Source organism: Pristiophorus japonicus, chromosome 2, assembly GCF_044704955.1.
Source record: "Pristiophorus japonicus isolate sPriJap1 chromosome 2, sPriJap1.hap1, whole genome shotgun sequence".
NCBI classification, from domain to species: Eukaryota; Metazoa; Chordata; class Chondrichthyes; family Pristiophoridae; genus Pristiophorus; species Pristiophorus japonicus.
Genome location: NC_091978.1, coordinates 115,442,753 through 115,464,689, shown reverse-complemented (window position 1 = coordinate 115,464,689; position 21,937 = coordinate 115,442,753). Strand labels below are relative to the sequence as shown.

Genomic DNA, 21,937 nt, shown 5'->3' with positions numbered 1-21,937 from the left:
CTTTTTAAAAAAGGAGGGAGAGAGAAAACAGGGAATTATAGACCGGTCAGCCTGACCTCAGTAGTGGGTAAAATGATGGAATCAATTATTAAGGATGTCATAGCAGCGCATTTGGAAAATGGTGGCATGATAGGTCCAAGTCAGCATGGATTTGTGAAAGGGAAATCATGCTTGACAAATCTTCTGGAATTTTTTGAGGATGTTTCCAGTAAAGTGGACAAAGGAGAACCAATTGATGTGGTATATTTGGACTTTCAGAAGGCTTTCGACAAGGTCCCACACAAGAGATTAATGTGCAAAGTTAAAGCACATGGGATTGGGGGTAGTGTGCTGACGTGGATTGAGAACTGGTTGTCAGACAGGAAGCAAAGAGTAGGAATAAATGGGTACTTTTCAGAATGGCAGGCAGTGACTAGGTTCTGTGCTGGGGCCCCAGCTGTTTACATTGTACATTAATGATTTAGACAAGGGGATTAAATGTAGTATCTCCAAATTTGCGGATGACACTAAGTTGGGTGGCAGTGTGAGCTGCGAGGAGGATGCTATGAGGCTGCAGAGTGACTTGGATAGGTTAGGTGAGTGGGCAAATGAATGGCAGATGAAGTATAATGTGGATAAATGTGAGGTTATCCACTTTGGTGGTAAAAACAGAGAGACAGACTATTATCTGAATGGTGACAGATTAGGAAAAGGGAAGGTGCAACGAGACCTAGGTGTCATGGTACATCAGTCATTGAAGGTTGGCATGCAGGTACAGCAGGCGGTTAAGAAAGAAAATGGCATGTTGGCCTTCATAGCGAGGGGATTTGAGTACAGGGACAGGGAGGTGTTGCTACAGTTGTACAGGGCCTTGGTGAGGCCACACCTGGAGTATTGTGTACAGTTTTGGTCTCCTAACTTGAGGAAGGACATTCTTGCTATTGAGGGAGTGCAGCGAAGATTCACCAGACTGATTCCCGGGATGGTGGGACTGACCTATCAAGAAAGACTGGATCAACTGGGCTTGTATTCACTGGAGTTCAGAAGAATGAGAGGGGACCTCATAGAAACGTTTAAAATTCTGACGGGTTTGGACAGGTTAGATGCAGGAAGAATGTTCCCAATGTTGGGGAAGTCCAGAACCAGGGGTCACAGTCTTAGGATAAGGGGTAAGCCATTTAGGACCAAGATGAGGAGAAACTTCTTCACCCAGAGAGTGCTGAACCTGTGGAATTCTCTACCACAGAAAGTAGTTGAGGCCAATTCACTAAATATATTCAAAAGGGAGTTAGATGAAGTCCTTACTACTCGGGGGATCAAGGGGTATGGCGGGAAAGCAGGAAGGGGGTACTGAAGTTTCATGTTCAGCCAGGAACTCATTGAATGGCGGTGCAGGGTAGAAGGGCTGAATGGCCTGCTCCTGCACCTATTTTCTATGTTTCTATGTTTCCCCAGGGGGCTTCGCACAGCAAGATTGCTAATTAGTCCTCTCTCATTACACAACACCCAGTCTAGGATGGCCAGCTCCCTAGTTGGTTCCTTGATATATTGGTCTAGAAAGCCATCCCTAATACACTTCAGGAAATCCTCCTCCACCGCATTGCTACCAACTTGGTTAACCCAATCTATATGTAGATTAAAGTCGCCCATGATAACTGCTGTACCTTTATTGCATGCATCCCTAATTTCTTGTTTGATGCCATGCCCAACCTCACTACTACTGTTTGGTGGTCTGTACACAACTCCCACTAGCCTTTTCTGCCCTTTGGTATTCCGCAGCTCTACCCATACAGATTCTACATCATCCAAGCTAATGTCCTTTCTTACTATTGCGTCAATTTCCTCTTTAACCAGCAACGTTACCCCACCTCCTTTTCCTTTCTGTCTATCCTTCCTGAATGTTGAATACCCCTGGATGTTGAGTTCTCAGCTTTGGTCACCCTGGAGCCATGTCTTCGTAATCCCAATTATATTATAATCGTTAATAGCTGCCTGCGCAGTTAAGTCATCCACCTTATTACAAATAGTTCTCGCATTGAGGCACAGAGCCCTCAGGCTTGTCTTTTTAACACTCTTTGTCCCTTTAGAATTTTGCTGTAATGTGGCCCTTTTTGATTTTTGCCTTGGGTTTCTCTGCCCTCCACTTTTACTATTCTCCTTTCTATCTTTTGCTTCTGCCCACATTTTATTTTCCTCTGTCTCCCTGCATAGGTTCCCATCCCCCTGCCGTGTTAGTTTAAACCCTCCCCAACAGCAGTAGCAAACACTCCCCCTCGGACATTGGTTCCGGGTCCTGCCTAGGTGTAGACCGTCCGGTTTGTACTGGTCCCACCTCCCCCAGAACCGGTTCCAATGTCCCAGGAATTTGAATCCCTCCATCTTGCACCACTCCTCAAGCCACGTATTCATCTTAGCTACCCTACTATTTCTACTCTGACTAGCACGTGGCACTGGTAACAATCCTGAGATTACTACATTTGAGGTCCTACTTTTTAATTTAACTCCTAGCTCCCTAAATTCAGCTTGTAGGACCTCATCCCACTTTTTATCTGTATCGTTGGTACCTATATGCACCACGACAATTGGCTGTTCCCCCTCCCCCCCTAGAATGCCCTGCAGCCACTCCGAGACATCCTTGACCCTTGCACCAGGAAGGCAACATACCATCCTGGAGTCTCGGTTGCGACCGCAGAAACACCTATCTATCCCCCTTACAATAGAATCCCCTATCACTATCGCTCTTCCACTCTTTTTCCTGCCCTCCTGTGCAGCAGAGCCACCCATGGTGCCATGAACTTGGCTGCTGCTGCCTTCCCCTGGTGAGCCATCTCCCCCAACAAGAGTAAAACACTCAACTTGAGCTTTACTGTATTGATACATTGTACAGTAATGCATTTAAGTTAGGTAGATAAAGCCATAGAAGTCTATTAGTATTTTGAGTTTAATAATAGGAACATCGAGTACAAGCATAATGATAATTTTTTATATGGCAATGGTTAGGCCTCAGTCACAGTACTGCGTGCAATTTAGGAAGAATATGAAGTCATAAAGAGCGTACAGCATTCAGCCACTAGCATGGTGCCAGTGATGGGAAATCATAGGTATAAGGAGAGATTTGAGGTACTGAGGTTATTTCCCCTTGAGTGGAGCAGACTATAAGATTTAACAGGGTTTATTTTATTTTAATTATGAAGGATTTAAATAGGGCGAATATGGGCATATATGGATGAAGGCACCTATATTGGGACCAAGGGAGAGGAAGATTCCAGCATCAGAGGAATAGACGGGGTGGGGGTGGGGTGTCACCAGCACACATGTGAAAGGTCATTTTGGGTTTGCAGAATGTGTCAGCAAGGTTCAGATGATAAAATAGGGATAGCCAAGGATGGAGCCTGAGCAGATATGGGAGGAAAGAACACTTGAGAAGATGGTTGCATTTAGAGAGAACCAGCACAGTGTGGTTTCATGGAGTTGGACCATGAAGGAAAGACAGTGGAAAAGAGCTTAACGGCCAAAATTGTCAGAAGCAAACGAGAAGTCTTGCAACAACAGCAACAACTTGCATTTATGATATCTGACAAAAAGCCATTGACCTGAAACGTTAACTCTGTTTCTCTCTCCACAGGTGCTGCCTGATCTGAGTATTTCCAGCATTTTCAATTTTTATTTCAAATTTCCAGCATTCTGCTTTTGTATTTATATAGCGACTTTAACATAGTATAGCCCTTCACAGGAGCGTTATCAAACAAAATTTGACACCAAACTACATAAGGAGATATTAGGGAAGAAAGAGGTAGATTTTAAAGAGTGTCTTAAAGGAGGAAAGAGGTAGAGAGGCAGACAGATTTAGGGAGGGAATTCCAGAGTCTAAGAACATAAGAACATAAGAATTAGGAACAGGAGTAGGCCATCTAGCCCCTCGAGCCTGCTCCGCCATTCAATAAGATCATGGCTGATTTGGCCGTGGACTCAGCTCCACTTACCCGCCCACTCCCCGTAACCCTTAATTCCCTTATTGGTTAAAAATCTATCTATCTGTGACTTGAATACATTCAATGAGCTAGCCTCAACTGCTTCCTTGGGCAGAGAATTCCACAGATTCACAACCCTCTGGGAGAAGAAATTCCTTCTCAATTCAGTTTTAAATTGGCTCCCCCATATTTTGAGGCTGTGCCCCCTAGTTCTAGTCTCCCCGACCAGTGGAAACAACCTCTCCGCCTCTATCTTGTCTATCCCTTTCATTATTTTAAATGTTTCTATAAGATCACCCCTCATCCTTCTGAACTCCAACGAGTAAAGACCCAGTCTACTCAATCTATCATCATAAGGTAACCCCCTCATCTCCGGAATCAGCCTAGTGAATCGTCTCTGTACCCCCTCCAAAGCCAGTATATCCTTCCTTAAGTAAGGTGACCAAAACTGCACGCAGTACTCCAGGTGCGGCCTCACCAATACCCTATACAGTTGCAGCAGGACCTCCCTGCTTTTGTACTCCATCCCTCTCGCAATGAGAGCCATTTAAGGCCTAGGCAGCTTAAGGCATGACCACAAATGGTGAAGTGATTAAAATCGGGGATGCTCAAGATGCCAGAATTGGAGGAGCCCAGCTACCTCGGAGAGTTGTGGGGCTGGAGGAGATGACAGAGATAGGGAGGGGCGAGGCCATGGAGGAATTTGAAAATAAAGATGAGAATTTTAAAATTGAGGCATTGCTTAACCGGGAGTCAATGTAGGTCAGCGAGCAAAGGAGAGATGGGTAAGTGGGATGGTGTGAGTTGGGACATGCAAGACCAAGAAGGATTACAAACCATAGTTGCAATCATACAAAATGTTATTGGTGACACTCACCAGGACAGCCTCAGTGCTATTAATAGATTAGAAACCAGATTAGCATAATTCAAATAAGGACGAATGGGAGAGCTGGGCATAAGATTTGAAAAGAAGAAACAGGCTAGAAATAGGGCCTGGTTGAAAAAAGTAAATTATTTGAGGATAGTTTTTCTAATATGGTCAAAAAGCTCATCCCGATGACAATTTTGAAAGGGTTAAGAACTTTCAGAAATCATTGAGCGCCCCTGTAGGGGCAATTTTAACTGCCAGCGTAGAACGGCCAGATGGTGGGCGGAGCATGCTTGCCGCCTGCCTATTCTTGGCCGCGGGAGGGTCGAGCCATTTAGAGGCCCAGACCTCATGTCTATCTCGCTGTTGAGCTACAGGTGTCAAATAGGAGCCCTGCTGCAGGTTACAGATTCTGGGAATTCGGAAAAGTGGCCAAGCTCCCATATTCAGCTGGTCGACAATCAGAGCCTGGGGTGGGTGCTGATCCCAGAATGGCCTGGGATGGAATTGGGTGGCATGAATCTTTTTTGTGGAGCACTCATGTTCCGCCTAGCCACACCAAATTATTTTTAGATATTTGTGAATGTCCTCTAGTGGTCTGTTTAAGAACCACTGGTTAGGCCGCTCACCGCCCAGTACAAATGGGCGGAGCGTGCACTATGCACACTCTACTGATTTGCACCTCAAAATTGTATTTGGGGTCCTATGTACGTCATAGGACCCTAATTTGCATTGGTAAATTTCCCTGGAGCTTCTCCTGCTCCGCCATCAAAACTTGGTGGGAAGTGCAGCAGAAACCATGCGTGTAAATAGGTTTCTGCAGAGGTTACGGGGCGAAGTGGGAGAATTTCCGAGGAAAGTCAACCCAACAATTTAATGGGGCCCCTGCCTGATCCAGGTTGGTGCCTGGGAGGCCCTGGGAAAAGCCTTCGGCAAAAATATGACGGGTGGGATCGGACCAGGAAACACACGATAAGAGCAGCACATCGATTTTCGGGGCATCACCTCCCCATTCCCACCTGGTGGACCGAGTCAAAATTGCCCCTAATTTGTTCTTCATGGTCAATTTTCGCAGATTTTCACAAGGAGGTCTTTTAATAATTAGAACCACAGCAAAAATAGTATTCAGCGGATGTTTTTAACTGTTATTATGCAGCAAACATCAAAGCACATCATAAGCTATATAGTTCAGTTTCAGTTTTCCTGCAAATTACAATTAAATCTTTACAATCAACATTGTTACTTTTCTGTAAAATAGATATAGCAACAGTTTAAAGTATGTTCCAAATAATGAGAATGTAAATTCAGCCCTGTAGCCAAATAAACAAAGAAAATGATACACAGATTTCCAGCATCATTGTCAATTTTCACACTGTGTATCAGGTAAATTGTCACATATCTAAATATAAATGAATGCTTTTAATTGAAAAAAAAAGATTCTATAGCTACACAAAAAGGATTAATAATGAATGAGCTTGCAATAAAAGTAGCAAAAACATAAAGCCTGTTCTATCTCCATGTTTCTTATTTTGTTAGCAAGATTCAAGCATGATTTTCCCTTTCCTGGGCACGTACATATCAGGAGCGATGGGATCTGACATGCATCAATGACAGTTTATGTTGAGTGCTGTTCAGCAAATCTTTTCAATTTCTCTGTCTCTGGCAGCAATGGCTGATAAAGCCACACTGCTCATAGCACAGCTGAGGTACATCACCAGAGAAAATTAAGTCAACAATGTCCATGGATTGAACTACAAGCTGGACAGAATAAAAATAATATTGATATAATATAGAGACAGTTGTCCAGAATTTATGGTGGGTAATAACAGCGAACGAACAAAGTTCGCTGTTATTACCCCTTTGAAACTGACCGCTACTTCAGGATTTAGTGCATGTGCACCCTAATGTGGAAATTCTGAAGTTGCAGTCAGTCATTCACCGCTCCGACACTGGCTGCGTTGTATTAAAAATTACAATTATAAGAATTTTTTTTCAAATTTATTTTTTCTAAGTTTGTTCATATCTATTTCAGGTTTGCCTTTTCCTCATGTGAGAATTCCAATCTTTGTTTAGCTTTCTATAACATTTTTAAAAAGTCAAAATAAAGTGAGCTCCTTCACTTCCTAGTTCACTGTGTCTGTGAGAATTCTGCATTGTGATTGGCTGCTTAGACAGCTTGTTGATGTCACAGCAGTTATGGGATTCCCACTACACTGCACTGATCTCAACTACACGTCAAAAAATCCAAACTTCTCACCAGAGATCGCAGCTTTCTTCGGGGCCAGTGGAAAAAGCTTTTGCTTTGCTGCTGATTGCAAATTACGGGGCAATAATTGTGTAGGAGAGGGACAATAGTTATAAAATCTGCTAAAAAATTGAACAGAAAAGGGCTTTCAAAAGCACAAACCAACATTATACCTGAGGATAATGAGTAGCTCTTCACATGTAGCACTAAAAATAAGCATTTTGAGTTTCTTTAACTTTTTAAGTGACCAAGCTGTTTCAGTCACATATATTTTATGTCAGGTTCCCTTTGATTTGTTCAAACTACAAGCAAACTGCAATTTAAATAGCATCAAACAAACAAAAGCACAGCCTTGTTCTGTAAGATTCATTCTTTTGTCTAATTAAAAATTACAACACCAATTTTTTTCTTGATCCAGGACAGATATTTCTCGGTTATCCGGGTATAAATGCCGGGCCGATTGGCAATTGCACAATCCGTTCCAGGTGATGAAATACCAACAAACACCGTCTTCCGGCTCAGGGTCTTTGTTTTGCACATTAATGGACCTCCTCCATCACCCTGCAGCAAAAGAATAAAAAACGTTATGCAAGAACCCACAGAATGTACTAAGTTAATGACAAATTTAGAATTGTATGCTATTTTTAATAAATTACTTACTTAGAAATATGTAAAAGTTTACAACGCAGAAACAAGCCATTCAGCCCAACCAATCCATGTCAGTGGTTACCCTCCATGCGATCAAATAGTTCTAGTTGCATTTACCCACTATTGGCACCACAAATGATGCCAGCACCTTCCATAGAAACATAGAAAATAGGTGCAGGAGTAGACCATTGGGCCCTTCAAGCCTGCACCACCATTCAATAAGATCATGGCTGATTATTCACCTCGGTACCCCTTTCCTGCTTTCTCTCCATACCCCTTGATCCCTTTAGCCGTAAGGGCCATATCTAACTCCCTCTTGAGTATATCTAATGAACTGGCATCAACAACTCTCTGCGGCAGGGAATTCCACAGGTTAACAACTCTCTGGGTGAAGAAGTTTCTCCTCATCTCAGTCCTAAATGGCTTACCCCTTATCCTTAGACTGTGTCCCCTGGTTCTGGACTTCCCCAACATCGGGAACATCCTTCCTGCATCTAATCTGTCCAGTCCCGTCAGAATGCTATCTGTTTCTATGAGATCTCCTCTCATCCTTCTAAACTCCAGTGAATACAAGCCCAGTCGATCCAGTCTCTCCTCATATGTCAGTCCTGCCATCCCGGGAATATTTAAATGCTGCTGATCCCAGGAAGTGAATAGGGGCCGGGGTGTAAATAACAAACCCACGCACTTCCAGAGATGGAGTAGGACAACAGAAAATTAGAGTACAGTGACTCTTGATTGGTTGTTTTTTTTAATAAGAAATGCAATTTAAGCCCATCCATGTGCTTCATGTCTTACGAACAAGTTAAATATATCTACCCTCCTAAAAGATCCCATGACACTAATCGATGAAGAGCAGGGGAATTCACCCGGGTATCCTGGCCAATATTTGTCCCTCAAACAACACAACTAAAGCGGATGATCTGCTCATTATTACATTGCTATTTTGGGATGTTGCTGTGTGCAAATTAGCTGCCATATTTTCTACATTACAATAGTGACTACACTTCAAAACAACTTCATTTGTAAAGTGCTTTGCATGTTCGTTCTTAGTTCTTTTTTCTTATGCAAAGATGTACTTGGTCTCCATCATACTGGTTAAATATCACAGCTGTATCTCAGTGCAGAATACATTTTCTATTTATAAAAATCCTTCAAATGATAGTGTGTAACTTACCTGGCAGGAATCTTTTTTGCCCTTTTTATCACCTGCACAGATCATGTTGTCCGTTATAGCTGGATTCCTGTTGTAATATTTTTTACTATTGCAGGTTTTCCGGTCAATCACAGTTACATCTGCCTCTTTCAAAGTGTCAGATAGTACTTTATCCTTGGGACTGGTTTGTCCCCATCCCACGATACTGCACTTTACTCCAGCTTTAAGGTCTTTTGTTGAAGTTGGCAGTTGGAGGATTTCTATACCCTTGTTCTTAATATTTGCAGCTTGTGCTAACTGTAATAAATAAAAAATGTTTTACTGTCTCCACGTGCTTCATCAGAGTATACCTGCAATGATATAATCTATATATAGATACTGGCTGCAGTTAAGCCCATAAAGTGCGCAAATAACCAACTTTATTCATTGTGCCAATTGTTTTATTCAAGTACAAATGCAAAAGATGGAAAGGCCGCACAGGAGATACAAGTTGTTGCTCATGTGTAGCTCCAACAGGTATCTGCAGCCCGGTAGTTCAAGGCCCAAGTGGTCAATTTGGATGTGTGAGAATAAGTATCAGTTGCTGGGAGCATCACATGGCAAGAGGTAAAAATTAAATATGTAGCTAAATGAATACATATATGAATGACATCAAGACTAAAGGGGGAGAAATTAGGCCGCGCCTCAGTTGCAACTTAACCCAGGCGCCGCGGTAATTTTAGCACCTTGAAAAAGTTTACGCCTCCCGCCGAGAAATTTGTCGGAATTGGGCGAAGAGCTGAAAGTGGTGCAAAATCAGCCATTACACACGGGGGGGCGCAAACGAAAATTCCGGCGCTAAATTTAACCGACCCATTGCGCATGCATCAATTTCCCATTGTGATCCCAGGAAAAGCCAACTCTTAAAGGTAAGTTAGCACATATGCAGCGCCACCTCCTTAGATCAGGAAAATGGAGGAACAGGGAGGAAGGCAGAGAGTGCACCACTTCTCAGCAACGGCGCTTGAGGTCTTGTTGGAGGCTGTGGAGAGGCACAACAATGCCCTGCATCCTGGAGGGGGACGAAGGACCCCACGGGTGTTCAGGAGGCTGTGGAGTGAGGTGGCCCAAAACGTCTCAGCCAGGACAGTGACACAATGTTGCAAAAAATACAATGACCTCACTAGGGTCATGAGGGTGAGTACCCTTTACATTAATCTTGCAATGCGTTCATTGTTTTACACAATGTAAAGGCTTTGCACTGCCCAACCCTTCTCTATGTGTTCCAGGCCAGGCTCCTTGTTGCTGGAGACAACCTAAAAGCTCTCTATCACCTCACCAGACATGCCCTGCCCATCCAAGTGTCTCTCCCCTTCTAGCTCCCAACTCAGCCCAAGGACAGCCATCAACACCTTTTAACTCTTCATATGCGGTCACAGTCCTTCAGCTTCATACTTGCTCGTAGCTCTTTGTCCCCAAATCCCACCTTTGACACATCCACTGTGCACTGCCAGGCAGGCTGAGATGCAGAGATTCACACCTCGTGACATTAGTATTGAGTCACTTACTGCAGACACATGTAGCACACGAGTAACTATAGAGCCACTGACAACTTTTTGTTTTGGTCATTGCAGGCCAAATTCGCCCACAACAGGCAAGAGCAGGAGCAGACGGGAGGAGCTAATGTCCGCCCTAATGGGCACACCAGTCGGGGCGGTGGCGGCCAATGAGGCAGAGTTCCCACTCAACACTGACTGTTTGTGAATGAGATGTCCATTTTCTGCGAGAGCCCTGAACCATAAGCCCACATGCCTTGCAACATTTAGCTCCACAATAATGATGCCCCCTCTTTCCTGCCCCCTCCACAACTGCTGCCCAAATTTATGTTGCTTTGTGCTTAGAGATGATGAGCCACAGCCTGCCCGTCCGCCGCCATCATCACACGAGGGGAGAATGAGGAGGTCGTGGAGACGTATGTGGCCACAGACTCGGATCCGTCCTCAGTGCCCGTGAGTGAGGAGACCAGCTCGGTGGAGGAGGGCATGTTCACGGGATTGGTTGATCCTGACGCTCCTGGCCTCGGTGGCCTGCAGCAACGTGCTGCGTGAGGGGAAGCTTGAGGGCTTCCTGTTAACAGTCAGGCAGACGAGGACCTGGATTTGGAGGTTATGTCCAGGGAGTCGTCTTCAGATGCATCATGAGATTATGGGGGCATTGGGGAGTGTACCACAGAGCGTGGATGTACTTGCTGTGAGTGTGGCGGAGGCCACTTCCAGCATTGCCCGTGCCTCTCAGCAGTACACTGAGACCATCCTTGAATGTTTAAACTGGGAAGCGGCCTCAACGAGCGACAGTGGGGTCACAGAGGTGATAGCATGTGTCATGGTTGACGTGGCAGAAGCCATGACATCACAGGCCGAAGCCACGCAATGTCTTTGTGATGTCATGCAGACACTGGTTGCTGGCATGCACTCTCAGACTGCAGTGTTTTGAGCGCTCCTTGCATTTATGCAGTCTCAGAGTGATGCCATGCAAGCAGTTCCTGTCGCTATCCTCTCATCCCCATAGTTGGACAGGGAACAGACGGTGCCGCAGCCGGTCAGCAATCTATTAGCACATATTGCTCCTGATGCTCTGGCACCTTCCCAGAGGAGTGGCAGTGTGCAGCAGGAAACTGGAAGGTGCTGCCCTTCCTCACGATGACAGCATTCCGGCCCCCGCCACTGCCTGTCCGCCTTTGCACCCGCCATGGCCTGCACCCAGCCATCCCACACTGCTGCCACATTTTTTAGTGGTGTAATCAGCAGCCGGGCCTTCCTTGCCCGCAGCTGTTCCAGGGCATCCACGTAGGTCGGCTGTTCTGAGTGCCTCAGACACACAGCAGCCCTCAAGCAGCCTTGCTGCAGGCACTGAGGCCACATTGAGGAGGAGCATAGACGTGGGTAGGGGGGGGGGGCGGTGGGAGGTGGTGAGGCACATGGGTGGAAAATGCCATTGGAAGACACACTGAGCAAGTGTCTCCCCATGGGACATGTGCAAAAAATTAATCAACTCTCATGTTTGTTTGTTTTATTTGAAGGGGGCGGATGCTCCATTTTGTTTCATTTGAGGGTCTGGGATGTATTTTTGTTTTCTTTGAAGGTTGTTCCATGTTGTTTTCGTTGACATTGTGGAATTTTGGAGTTGGTCCAGCGATATGTGTTCGATAAAATCTTACTTTGACCGTCCCCTTCAGCCTCTGGTGTATGACTGTGGACTTGTGAAGGAGCTGTGGCACTATTGTGGCACAATGCCCAGTCATTATTAGCTGCATCCCTCAGCTCCCTCCATTTAAGTAATTCCGATCCCTTATGAGCCACCACCAAATAGCTCTGCCACCGCCTCCTCCGTGGCTGCTGCTGGTCATCTTTTTGGTCATTCGGGACATTGGCAGGCTCCTGCTCCTCACCCTCATCCTCCTCCCCCTGAGGTGGGCTTGCGATCCCCATTGGCATGGCCTGGCCCTTATGATAGCCACGTTGTGCAGCATGCAGTACACCACAATGAGACCTGTTGAGGGGAGTATTGAAGGCTGTCTCCAGAACAGTCTAGGTATCGGAATCACTTCTTCAGCACTCCTATTGTCTGCTCTATGATGTTGCGGGTGACGGCATGGCTTTCATTGTAGCATTCTTCCGGCTCTGTGGTGGGGTTGCTGAGGGGGTTGATTAGCCAGGTGGCCAGGCCATATCCCTTCTCCCCGAGCAGCCAGCCTCGGCCTTCCCGTGGTGGCTGAAACAGTCATACACACTGCTCTCCCGGAGGATAAACACATCATGTGCGCTTCCAGGATAATGAGCATTGACTGCAAGGACTCGCTGCGTGTGGTTGCACACCAGCTGCACATTTAGGGAGTGAAATCCCTTTTTGTTTCTGAAGACCTCTGCAATCTCGAATGGTGCTCGCAAGGCAACTTGCGTGCAATCAATTGCTCTTTGCACTCTGAGGAAGCCCACTATCCTGGCAAACCCACAAGCATGCTCATGCTGTTTCTCCCTGGTCATCGGGAAAGTAATGAAGTCCATTCTACAGGTGTAGAGAGCCTGTGAGACATCATGGATGCAGTGATGTGCTGCGAATTGTGAGATGCTGCCTATGTCCCCTGGTGCAAGATGGATGGAGCTGGAGGCATAGGATGTGAGTGCCCCTTTGACCTTCATTGCGATGGGCAGCGCAGTCCTGGTTCCGATGTAAGGCTGCAGGTCTGCCTGGAGGAGATGGCATATCTCTGCAACCAACTCCTTCAGAAGCGCAGCCTTCTGACACACTACTCCTCGGACAGGTCAGGGTATGAGCGTTGCCTTCGGTAAAGCCACGGCGGAGGTAAGCCCTCCTGCCCCAATGTCTAGGTGCTCTCCTCCTTTGGATGCCAACATGGCCAACAATCCTTCTCACTTGATGTCGCCTTGCTAGAGCATGTAGAATGTGATGCTGGCGAACAATGATGCCCCATTAAAGTTTTCCAAAATACTTTTTCTCAAGCTAAACTGTTATGTCTGTCTGCCACTGCACACTTGGAGGCTGTGTAAACATTATACTGACTGTGACCTCCGAGGGAAGCGCTTCCTTATCCCTTTAAGTTAGCACCAGTTAACGATTCTGCAAGCCTGCACCGACTGTTTTTCTAGACGTTGTTATTGGCGGACACTAAATGAGGCGGCCGCACATAATTTAGCGAGCTGGGCACAAGTGTGGGCATTGCACCAGGATGATGTCATGATCGGAGTGATCATCAGCAACCAGGCGCTAGCGGATTGCACCTCCTCTAAACCTCTAATGAATTTTCCGGACGGGCGCTAAAAGCTGCGCACGCGGTCATTAAGCTCTAACGCTCGCATTACCGCCCCCTCTGGGCACTAACTGAGGCTATAAGCAACTGAAAATCCAGCCCTTTGTTTTCACTTGGATTTTCCACCAATCGTCTGCCAAAGTTACAGTGGGACAACCCCACAGAAATGCTACCCCTTTCTTTTTAAGTGTAGTAGGTTACCAGTTCCCACACATTGAAGATATTTACAGATATTTTCTTGAACAATAATCACCTCAAGAAGCATGATGTCATTCTCTACTGTATTCTTGAATTCAGGGTATGGAAAAAAACTTCTAACAAGAATTTTCTGTTCTAACTGATCCTTCTTTTGGAGTGAGTGATCTCCAAGAATCACTGTAGATTTCTTTTTGTCGATAAACCTGCAGATTTTGAAAAGTGAAACATCACTTGGTAAATCAACAACAACTTGCATTTAAATAGCACTTTTAATGTTGAACAACATCCAAGGAGGTGTCGTAGAGAAAGAAAGGAAAGGATGTAATGCACTTGTGGAAGAACTAAAAGGTGTCCTCCAAGGTAAAATAGCTCAACTGCAATAACTATCATACATGAAGAATGGACACTTGGTCCAGGTACTAATGTCCTGAGGAACTGTACTCCAGCGAGTATAAGCACCTTCAGGAGAAGATTGGAGCAAACTAGAAACAATAATTTGATTGGTTGTATTTCAATGAAAATGTCATGTTCCAGAACATAGGAACAATAGTAGGCCATTCAACTCCTTGAATCTGTTCCGCCATTCAATTAATCATGGCCGATCTGTATCTCAACTCCATCTACCCACCTTGGTTCCATAATCCTTAAAACCTTTGCCTAACAAAAGTCTATCAATCTCAGTTTTGAAATTTTTAATTGACCTAGCCTCAAAAGCTTTTTGGGGAGAGAATTCCAGATTTTCACTAACCTTTGTGGGAAGAAGTTCCTCCATGACATCACCCCTAAACGGGCTAGCTCGAATTTTAAGGTTATGCCCCCCTGTTCTGGACTCTCCTACCAGAGGAAATAGTTTCTCTCTATCTCACCTTTCAAATTTATTAATCATCTTAAACATCTCAATTAGATCACCCCTTAATCTTCGATACTCAAAGGAATATATGCCTAGTCTATGCAACCTGTCCTCATAATGTAACACTTTTAGCCTGGTATAATTCTGGTGAATCTGCGCTGCAGCTTTTTCAATGCTAATATATCTTTCCTGAGGAGCAGTGCCCAGAACTGAATACAGTCTGACCAGAGCTTTATCCAACCGTAGCAAACTTCCATCCCATTGTATCCCCACCACCTTGAGCTAAAGTCTAACATTCCATTAGTTATTATTATTTTTTTGATCCTATCCACCAGTTATTAATTTCTGTACTTGGAGCCGAAATTCTCTTTGCTCCTCCACAGTTCCTAACTTCTCACCATTTAGAAAATACTCTGATCTATCTTTCTTAGGTCCAAAGTGTAAACCTCACACTCCCCCCACACTGAACTCCATTTGCCAAAGTTTTGCCCATTCACTTAATCTTTTAACAGTCTTGATCTACCACATTAGTGACCTTCTCAAAAATTCAACTAGGTTCATTAGATATGACTGGTCCTCTCTGATCAGTACATATTTATCCAAGTGCTCTGTCACTCTGTACCTAATAACAGATTCTAGTAACTTCATCACAACTGATTTTTGACTAATAGGTCAGGTACATAGATCATTAAAATATCATGAACAGGTACAGAAATTAATCAAAAAGGCTAATGGAATGCTGGCATTTATATCTAGAGGTCTAAAATACAAGGGGGTAGAAGTTATGCTGCAGCTAAACAAACCCTTGGTTAGTCCACACCTGGAGCACTGTGAGCAGTTCTGGGCAGCACATCTTAAGAAGGATATATTGGCCTTGGAGGGCGCGCAGAGTAGGTTTACCAGAATGATACCTCGACTTCAGGGGTTAAGTTACGAGGAGAGATTACACTAATTAGGGTTGTATTCCCTAGAATTTAGAAGGTTCGAGGTGATTTGATCAAAGTTTTCAAGATATTAAGGGGAACAGATAGGGTAGATAGAGCGAATCTATTTCTGCTGGTTAGGGATTTTAGGACTGGGGGCATCATCTAAAAATTAGATCCAGATCTTTCAGGAGTGAAATTAGGAAACACTTCTACACACAAAGGGTGGTAGAAGTTTGGAACTCTCTTCTGCAAACGGCAATTGATGCTAGATCAATTGTTAATTTTAAATTTGAGTTTGATAGCTTTTTGTTAACCAAAGGTATTGAAGAATATGGGCCAAAGGCAGAGTTAGATTGCAGATCTGCCATTATCTCATTGAATGGTGGAATTGGCTCGAGGGGCTGAATGGCCTACTCCTGTTCCTATGCTAGAGGCACTTCAAAGCGGTGCTATTTACAGGTACTTCTGACTGTGGTGTGATCTGGTGAGTGAACACAGCTATTTCTAGACAAAATAAACAGAAACTCTAAGAAACTATAACCGGCAACTTTGAAATTGATGTTAATGTGTATGGTTAATGGATTTTGCTTTTTGGTCGACATAAGCAATTGCCCATTTTAAACGTAGATGTTTTAAGTGGTAGGTACTATACTTGTTGAAAACCTTTTACAGTTATTGTAAAAACCTTTAGTGTTATCCTTGATATGCCTCGCAGTTTTATCTTGTATTCATTTTTGCAGCTCCTACTACTTTCTTTGTATCCCTTTTCTGATATTCATATATCTCCCAGTCCACAGGATCTCCATTATTCTTTGCATTTGTGCAAGCCCTTTCTTTTAGTTTTAAATTATCTCTCACCACTTTTGTTGACCACCACCTTATTAAGGGCAATTAGGGATGTGTAATAAATGCCAGCCTTGCCGGCATTGCCCACATCCTGTGAACGAATAATTAATAAAAGAGCACTTGTCCTTCGGATGTATGCATAGTTCTTGTATTCTTGTGTTGTAACAAATACTTCTTTGCACATTTCCCACTGTTCATCTGTAATTTTACTCATTAACAGTTCCTCCCAGTTTATTGTGATCAGTTTCTGCCTCATCCCTTCATAGTCAGCCTTACTTTGGTTTGTGACTCACCTTTCTCCCTCTCAAACTTAATAACGAATTCAACCATGTTATGCTCACTATCAGCTACGTGTTTCCTTACCGTTAGACTGTTGACTAATTCTGGCTCATTACTCATCACACAATCTAGTATGGTCTGTCCTCTGGTTTGTTCAAGAACAAAGGGGGGAGAAATTCAGTTGGGGCGGTGTCCTGGTTTGCATCTGCCACCGCAAAATTCATCAGCTTGGCCTGGAGTTTAGAGCGGGTCGCTAAGGGAGTCATTGCACGTCTCTTTTAGGGTGCCAGGCCGGCTGAGCAAGGGAAAATCCTGAGCTAAATGGCTGGTCTTGGAGCTCCACAACAGAGACCTGGGGGGCAAAAAATCCTGAAAAAAACGACCAAAAGCATTCCCAATACCTAGCTCGCACCACCACAACATAAATTGCAAATTCATTTTTTTTTTAAAACCATCACACGTACCTGAGGTCAGCATTATTTACCTCACAGTGGCCACTACTGCTTGGAACGCCGGCTTTCACAGGTGTTCCCACCAGGGTGCGCTACGGAGCGCTAAGGGTCAGGTGATGCATACTGCTTGCCACTTCCGGGCAGTAATGCTCTGGCCTTGTCGATACCAGCACTGAATGTATCAGCGGGGCGCTGGAAGCTGGCCGCCCGGAAACAAGTGCTTTCCGCCACCATTGTCACCCCTCCAGGGCGCTAAGAGGGGCAGCAGAAGACTAAATTTCCATCCCATCATGTTCATGAAAATGGTCTTGAATACACTCAAATAATTCTCTGCCTTTGGGACTCAAGCTGTTCAGCTTCTCCCAGTATGTGTAAAAATTAAAGTCTCCCATTATTACCACTCTGCTTTTGCAACAAACATCTCTGATCTCTGTATTTATACATCCTGCTACTTCATCATTGCTATCAGGAGGTCTGTAGACAATTCCCATCAACATCTTTTTTCTGTTCCCCAATTTTACCAAGAGAGTTTCGACAGCCTGCTCACCCTCACTGATATCCCTTCTTTATAATGCTGTAAAATGTATTTTATCAATACTGTTACTCCTCCTCCTTTTCTAATTTCCCTGTCCTTTGTAAAGACCTTATAACATGGAATAATTATCTCTCAATCATGCAGAGTTTGAAGCAAAGTCTGAGTGATGGCCACTACGTTGTATCCTGCAAGCTGAATTTGCGCTTTTAATTCACTTGGTTTATTCCTTATGCTACGTGCATTTGTGTATCGAACTCTTAATTGGGCAACAGACCCTTTTGCCCTGATGTTGTTTTTTCCCCTCACACTTTTTAAACTGATCACACTTCTTGTTTTTCATCACTCCTGTTGAATTTTATCAGTTATTTCTTTGTTATTTTCTATATTGTTTTCTGAACCGGAAGAATTTATATTATCTTTACCATTGGTTAGGATCTGGACTTTGCTCTCATCCCTTTTTCTTACTTTTAAGCTATGTTCACTGTTACTATTTCTGTCTGAGCCCTTCTCCCCTTTATTAGTTTAAACGACACAATTAATAGGGTGAGCAATTTGTCACACCATGACTTCCCACGACAAATCCCATGATTGTCACCTTCCAAAACGACTGCCCTGTCATTCTTCCACTCGCTGCTGCTTTCATTTTAATCAGCCTGTTTTAAAGTACCAGCTGCACATTTCCCATTATAAAGACCAGTTTTACAGTAACCAACTGGAAACGTCTTTCAATGTTAAAACCTCACAGGGAATTTAGGGGAAGTCGTTTCTTTCACCGTGCCTGGTCGGTAAGTCATTAGCGCCCCATTATCACCCTCCCCAGAGGTGATAATGGGAGGCGAAAAGGAGGCCAATTTTTAGGCTACATTTTTTTAGAAACAAAATAGAATTACTGTATATTCAGAAATTGCAAACATAAATGGCATGGTTATAATTACAATAACAGTGAAATCCTTTTATGCATAGGATCTGAAAAACTTGAATATAAGCAGATAAGAGAATGGAAATGCTACTTAAAGATGACCTGACATAAAAAAGAGAAACCCATGTTATCGGAAGGTGCAGTTATACTATGACCAGATTAGAAGCTCCAATATCCATTCACAACTGGTTGTACCTTGTTCACATTCCTGGGAGTGATTTGGACTATCAGATCCAAATGAGAGCTCTGAACAAGCATCTTTATGCACGTGTGCAAAGTTCTAGTCTTGGCCATTAAACTTGTAAACCCAGTTTAACGGCACACTGGAATTACACTGCTAACTTACAGCCTGAAAAATTGGGTCATTCCTGCTCATTTTTCCAGGAAAGTACGTCAAAAGAGATTAGAATGAACAAAATATCTTACTTTTGACAGTTTGCTGCAGTCAGAACCCATTTGGATTGGATCAAAGTTCCTCCACATACATGCTTGTTGTTAGATTGGATCGACACCATGTAAGGTCTTGAATAAGGTTTAACATTACGACCCCCAATGATTTCCATGCAGTCATCTTTAAAAGGAAAAAACATAATTATCACAAAGAGCACTCATTTCAGTGAAGTGACAAACCCAGTTTATCATATACTTACAGCCCTGGTCAGCTAAGACACTGAGTACTGAAACAACGAACGCCACCTGAAGCATGCTGATCATTTTGTCCAAATGCAGAAGTTTAGTTCAAGAGCAGCTCTTGCAGCATTTAGAGGAGGATGTGGTCTTAGCCTATTTTAGACTGAAGTGATATTTTGTGTCTTTACATCGATGAACCGTTTTTATCAGTTGATCAAATGATACTTTTTTATCAGTTTTATCAAAATTGTAATGTTAGAAATGATATAGCTCTGAAAACAACATTACACCCCCACTCTCGTTGGAAACTGGTGGTAGCACACAATTTGCCATAAAGTGCAAAGTTCTTGCAGTCCAAGGCCTATGCTGTAAAGAAGGCAGAAATATTGCCTACAACAAAGGGGGTTATATTTATATTTAGTTTTTTGTCATCCAATATGTTGATTAATGTTGGCTGACATCAAGATACTAGTATGCAATATCCTTGCTGATCCACCCATGAAATTTTTTTTTTACACAAATAGTATGTTAGCCATTCACAAATTTGTATTCAGTGGACATGGGAGATGGCAAACTGTGGCATACAACCTGAATTTCCTGCTGGAAACCCCTAATAGTCATAGGGGTTGATATTTAAATGACCTCTTCCATCAGGTGGAAGGCGGGCTGACTGAATCCACCCTCCAGCTTCTGACAGACCGCGTTGCGGAATTGGAGCTGAGGGTGGATTCACTCTGGAGCATCCAAGATGCTGAGAATGACGTGAGTAGCACGTGTAGCGAGTTGGTCTTACCGCAGGTGAAGGGTCCATAGCCAGATAGGGAATGGAAGACCAGCAGGAAGAGCAGTGCAAGGAAGGAAGTGCAGGGGTCCCCTGCGGTCATCCCCCTGCAAAACAGATACACCGCTTTGAGTACTGTTGAGGGGGATGACTCATCAGGGGAGGACAACAGCAGCCAAGTTCATGGCACCGTGGCTGGCTCTGCTGCACAGGAGGGCAGGAAAAAGAGTGCGAGAGCGATAGTGATAGGGGATTCAATTGTAAGGAGATAGATAGGCATTTCTGCAGCCGCAACCGAGACTCCAGGATGGTGTGTTGCCTCTCTGGTGCAAGGGTCAAGGATGTCTCGGAGCGGGTGCAGGACATTCTGAAAAGGGAGGGTGAACAGCCAGTTGTCGTGGTGCACATTGGTACCAACGATATAGGTAAAAAAAGGGATGAGGTCCTACAAGACGAATTTAAGGAGCTAGGAGATAAATTAAAAAGTAGGACCTCAAAAGTAGTAATCTCGGGATTGCTACCAGTGCCACGTGCTAGTCAGAGTAGGAATCGCAGGATAGCTCAGATGAATACGTGGCTTGAGCAGTGGTGCAGCAGGGAGGGATTCAAATTCCTGGGGCATTGGAACCGGTTCTGGGGGAGGTGGGACCAATACAAACTAGACGGTCTGCACCTAGGCAGGACCGGAACCAATGTCCAAGGGGGAGTGTTTGCTAGTGCTGTTGGGGAGGAGTTAAACTAATATGGCAGGGGGGTGGGAACCAATGAAGGGAGAAAGAGGGAAACAAAATGGAGACAGAAGCAAAAGACAGAAAGGAGATGAATAAAAGCAGAGGGCAGAGAAACCCAAGGCAAAAAACAAAAAGGGCCACTGTACAGCAAAATTCTAAAGGGTCAAAGTGTAATAAAAAGGCAAGCCTGAAAGCTCTGTGCCTCAATGCGAGGAGTATTCGGAACACAGGAGAGGGCTCTGAGCTAGTTAGAGTGGGTGAGAGCTCAGATGAACAGGACCCCAAGAAAGAAGGCAAAAGGTAGGAGGCAACAGAGCAGAGTAGCACTGGGGTAAGTGTAAACCACAATGTGATAGGAAGGGACAATATGTATGAATATAAAGGGGCTGCAGGAGGGGTCAAAACTAAAAATCATGGTTTAAAAACTAGTATTAAAACACTCTACATAAACGCACGCAGCATTCGAAATAAAGTAAATAAATTGACGGCACAAATCATTACAAATGGGTATGATTTGGTGGCCATTACAGAAACGTGGTTGCAGGGTGGCCAAGACTGGGAATTAAACATACAGGGATATCTGACAATTCAGAAAAATAGACAAGAAGGGAAGGGAGGTGGGGTAGCTCTGTTAATAAAGGATGATATCAGGGCAGTTGTGAGAGACGATATTGGCACTAATGAACAAAATGTTGAATCATTGTGGGTGGAGATTAGAGATAATAAGGGGAAAAAGTCACTGGTGGGCGTAGTTTATAGGCCCCCAAATAATAACTTCACGGTGGGGCGGACAATAATCAAGGGAATAATGGAGGCATGTGAAAAAGGAACGGCAGTAATCAAGGGGGATTTTAACCTACATATCGATTGGTCAAATCAAATCGCACGGGGTAGCCTTGAGGAGAAATTCAAAGAATGCATACGGGATTGTTTCTTAGAACAGTATGTTACAGAACCTACAAGGGAGCAAGCTATCTTAGATCTGGTCCTGTGTAATGAGACAGGAAAAATAAACGATCTCCTAATAAAAAATCCTCTTGGAATAAGTGATCACAGTATGGTTGAATTTGTAATACAGATTGAGGGTGAGGAAGTAGTGTCTCAAACGAGCATACT

The 21,937-nt window shown here is 44.1% G+C and overlaps 1 protein-coding gene across 1 annotated transcript in view; it reads right to left on the bottom strand.

The window, feature by feature from the left end:
• LOC139240281 (transmembrane protease serine 9-like) overlaps positions 1 to 19,551 on the bottom strand; it is a 36,429-nt gene extending 16,878 nt beyond the window's left edge. The window contains exons 1-5 of the mRNA XM_070868754.1: positions 19,330 to 19,551; positions 19,106 to 19,250; positions 13,928 to 14,075; positions 8,889 to 9,164; positions 7,462 to 7,624 (exon numbers count right to left, since the gene is read on the bottom strand). Of these exons, the coding sequence (XP_070724855.1) occupies positions 7,462 to 7,624; positions 8,889 to 9,164; positions 13,928 to 14,075; positions 19,106 to 19,250; positions 19,330 to 19,393 (796 nt within the window). The 5' untranslated portion in view covers positions 19,394 to 19,551. The remainder of the gene's footprint in view (positions 1 to 7,461; positions 7,625 to 8,888; positions 9,165 to 13,927; positions 14,076 to 19,105; positions 19,251 to 19,329) is intronic.
• Between the last annotated feature and the right edge of the window lie 2,386 nt (positions 19,552 to 21,937).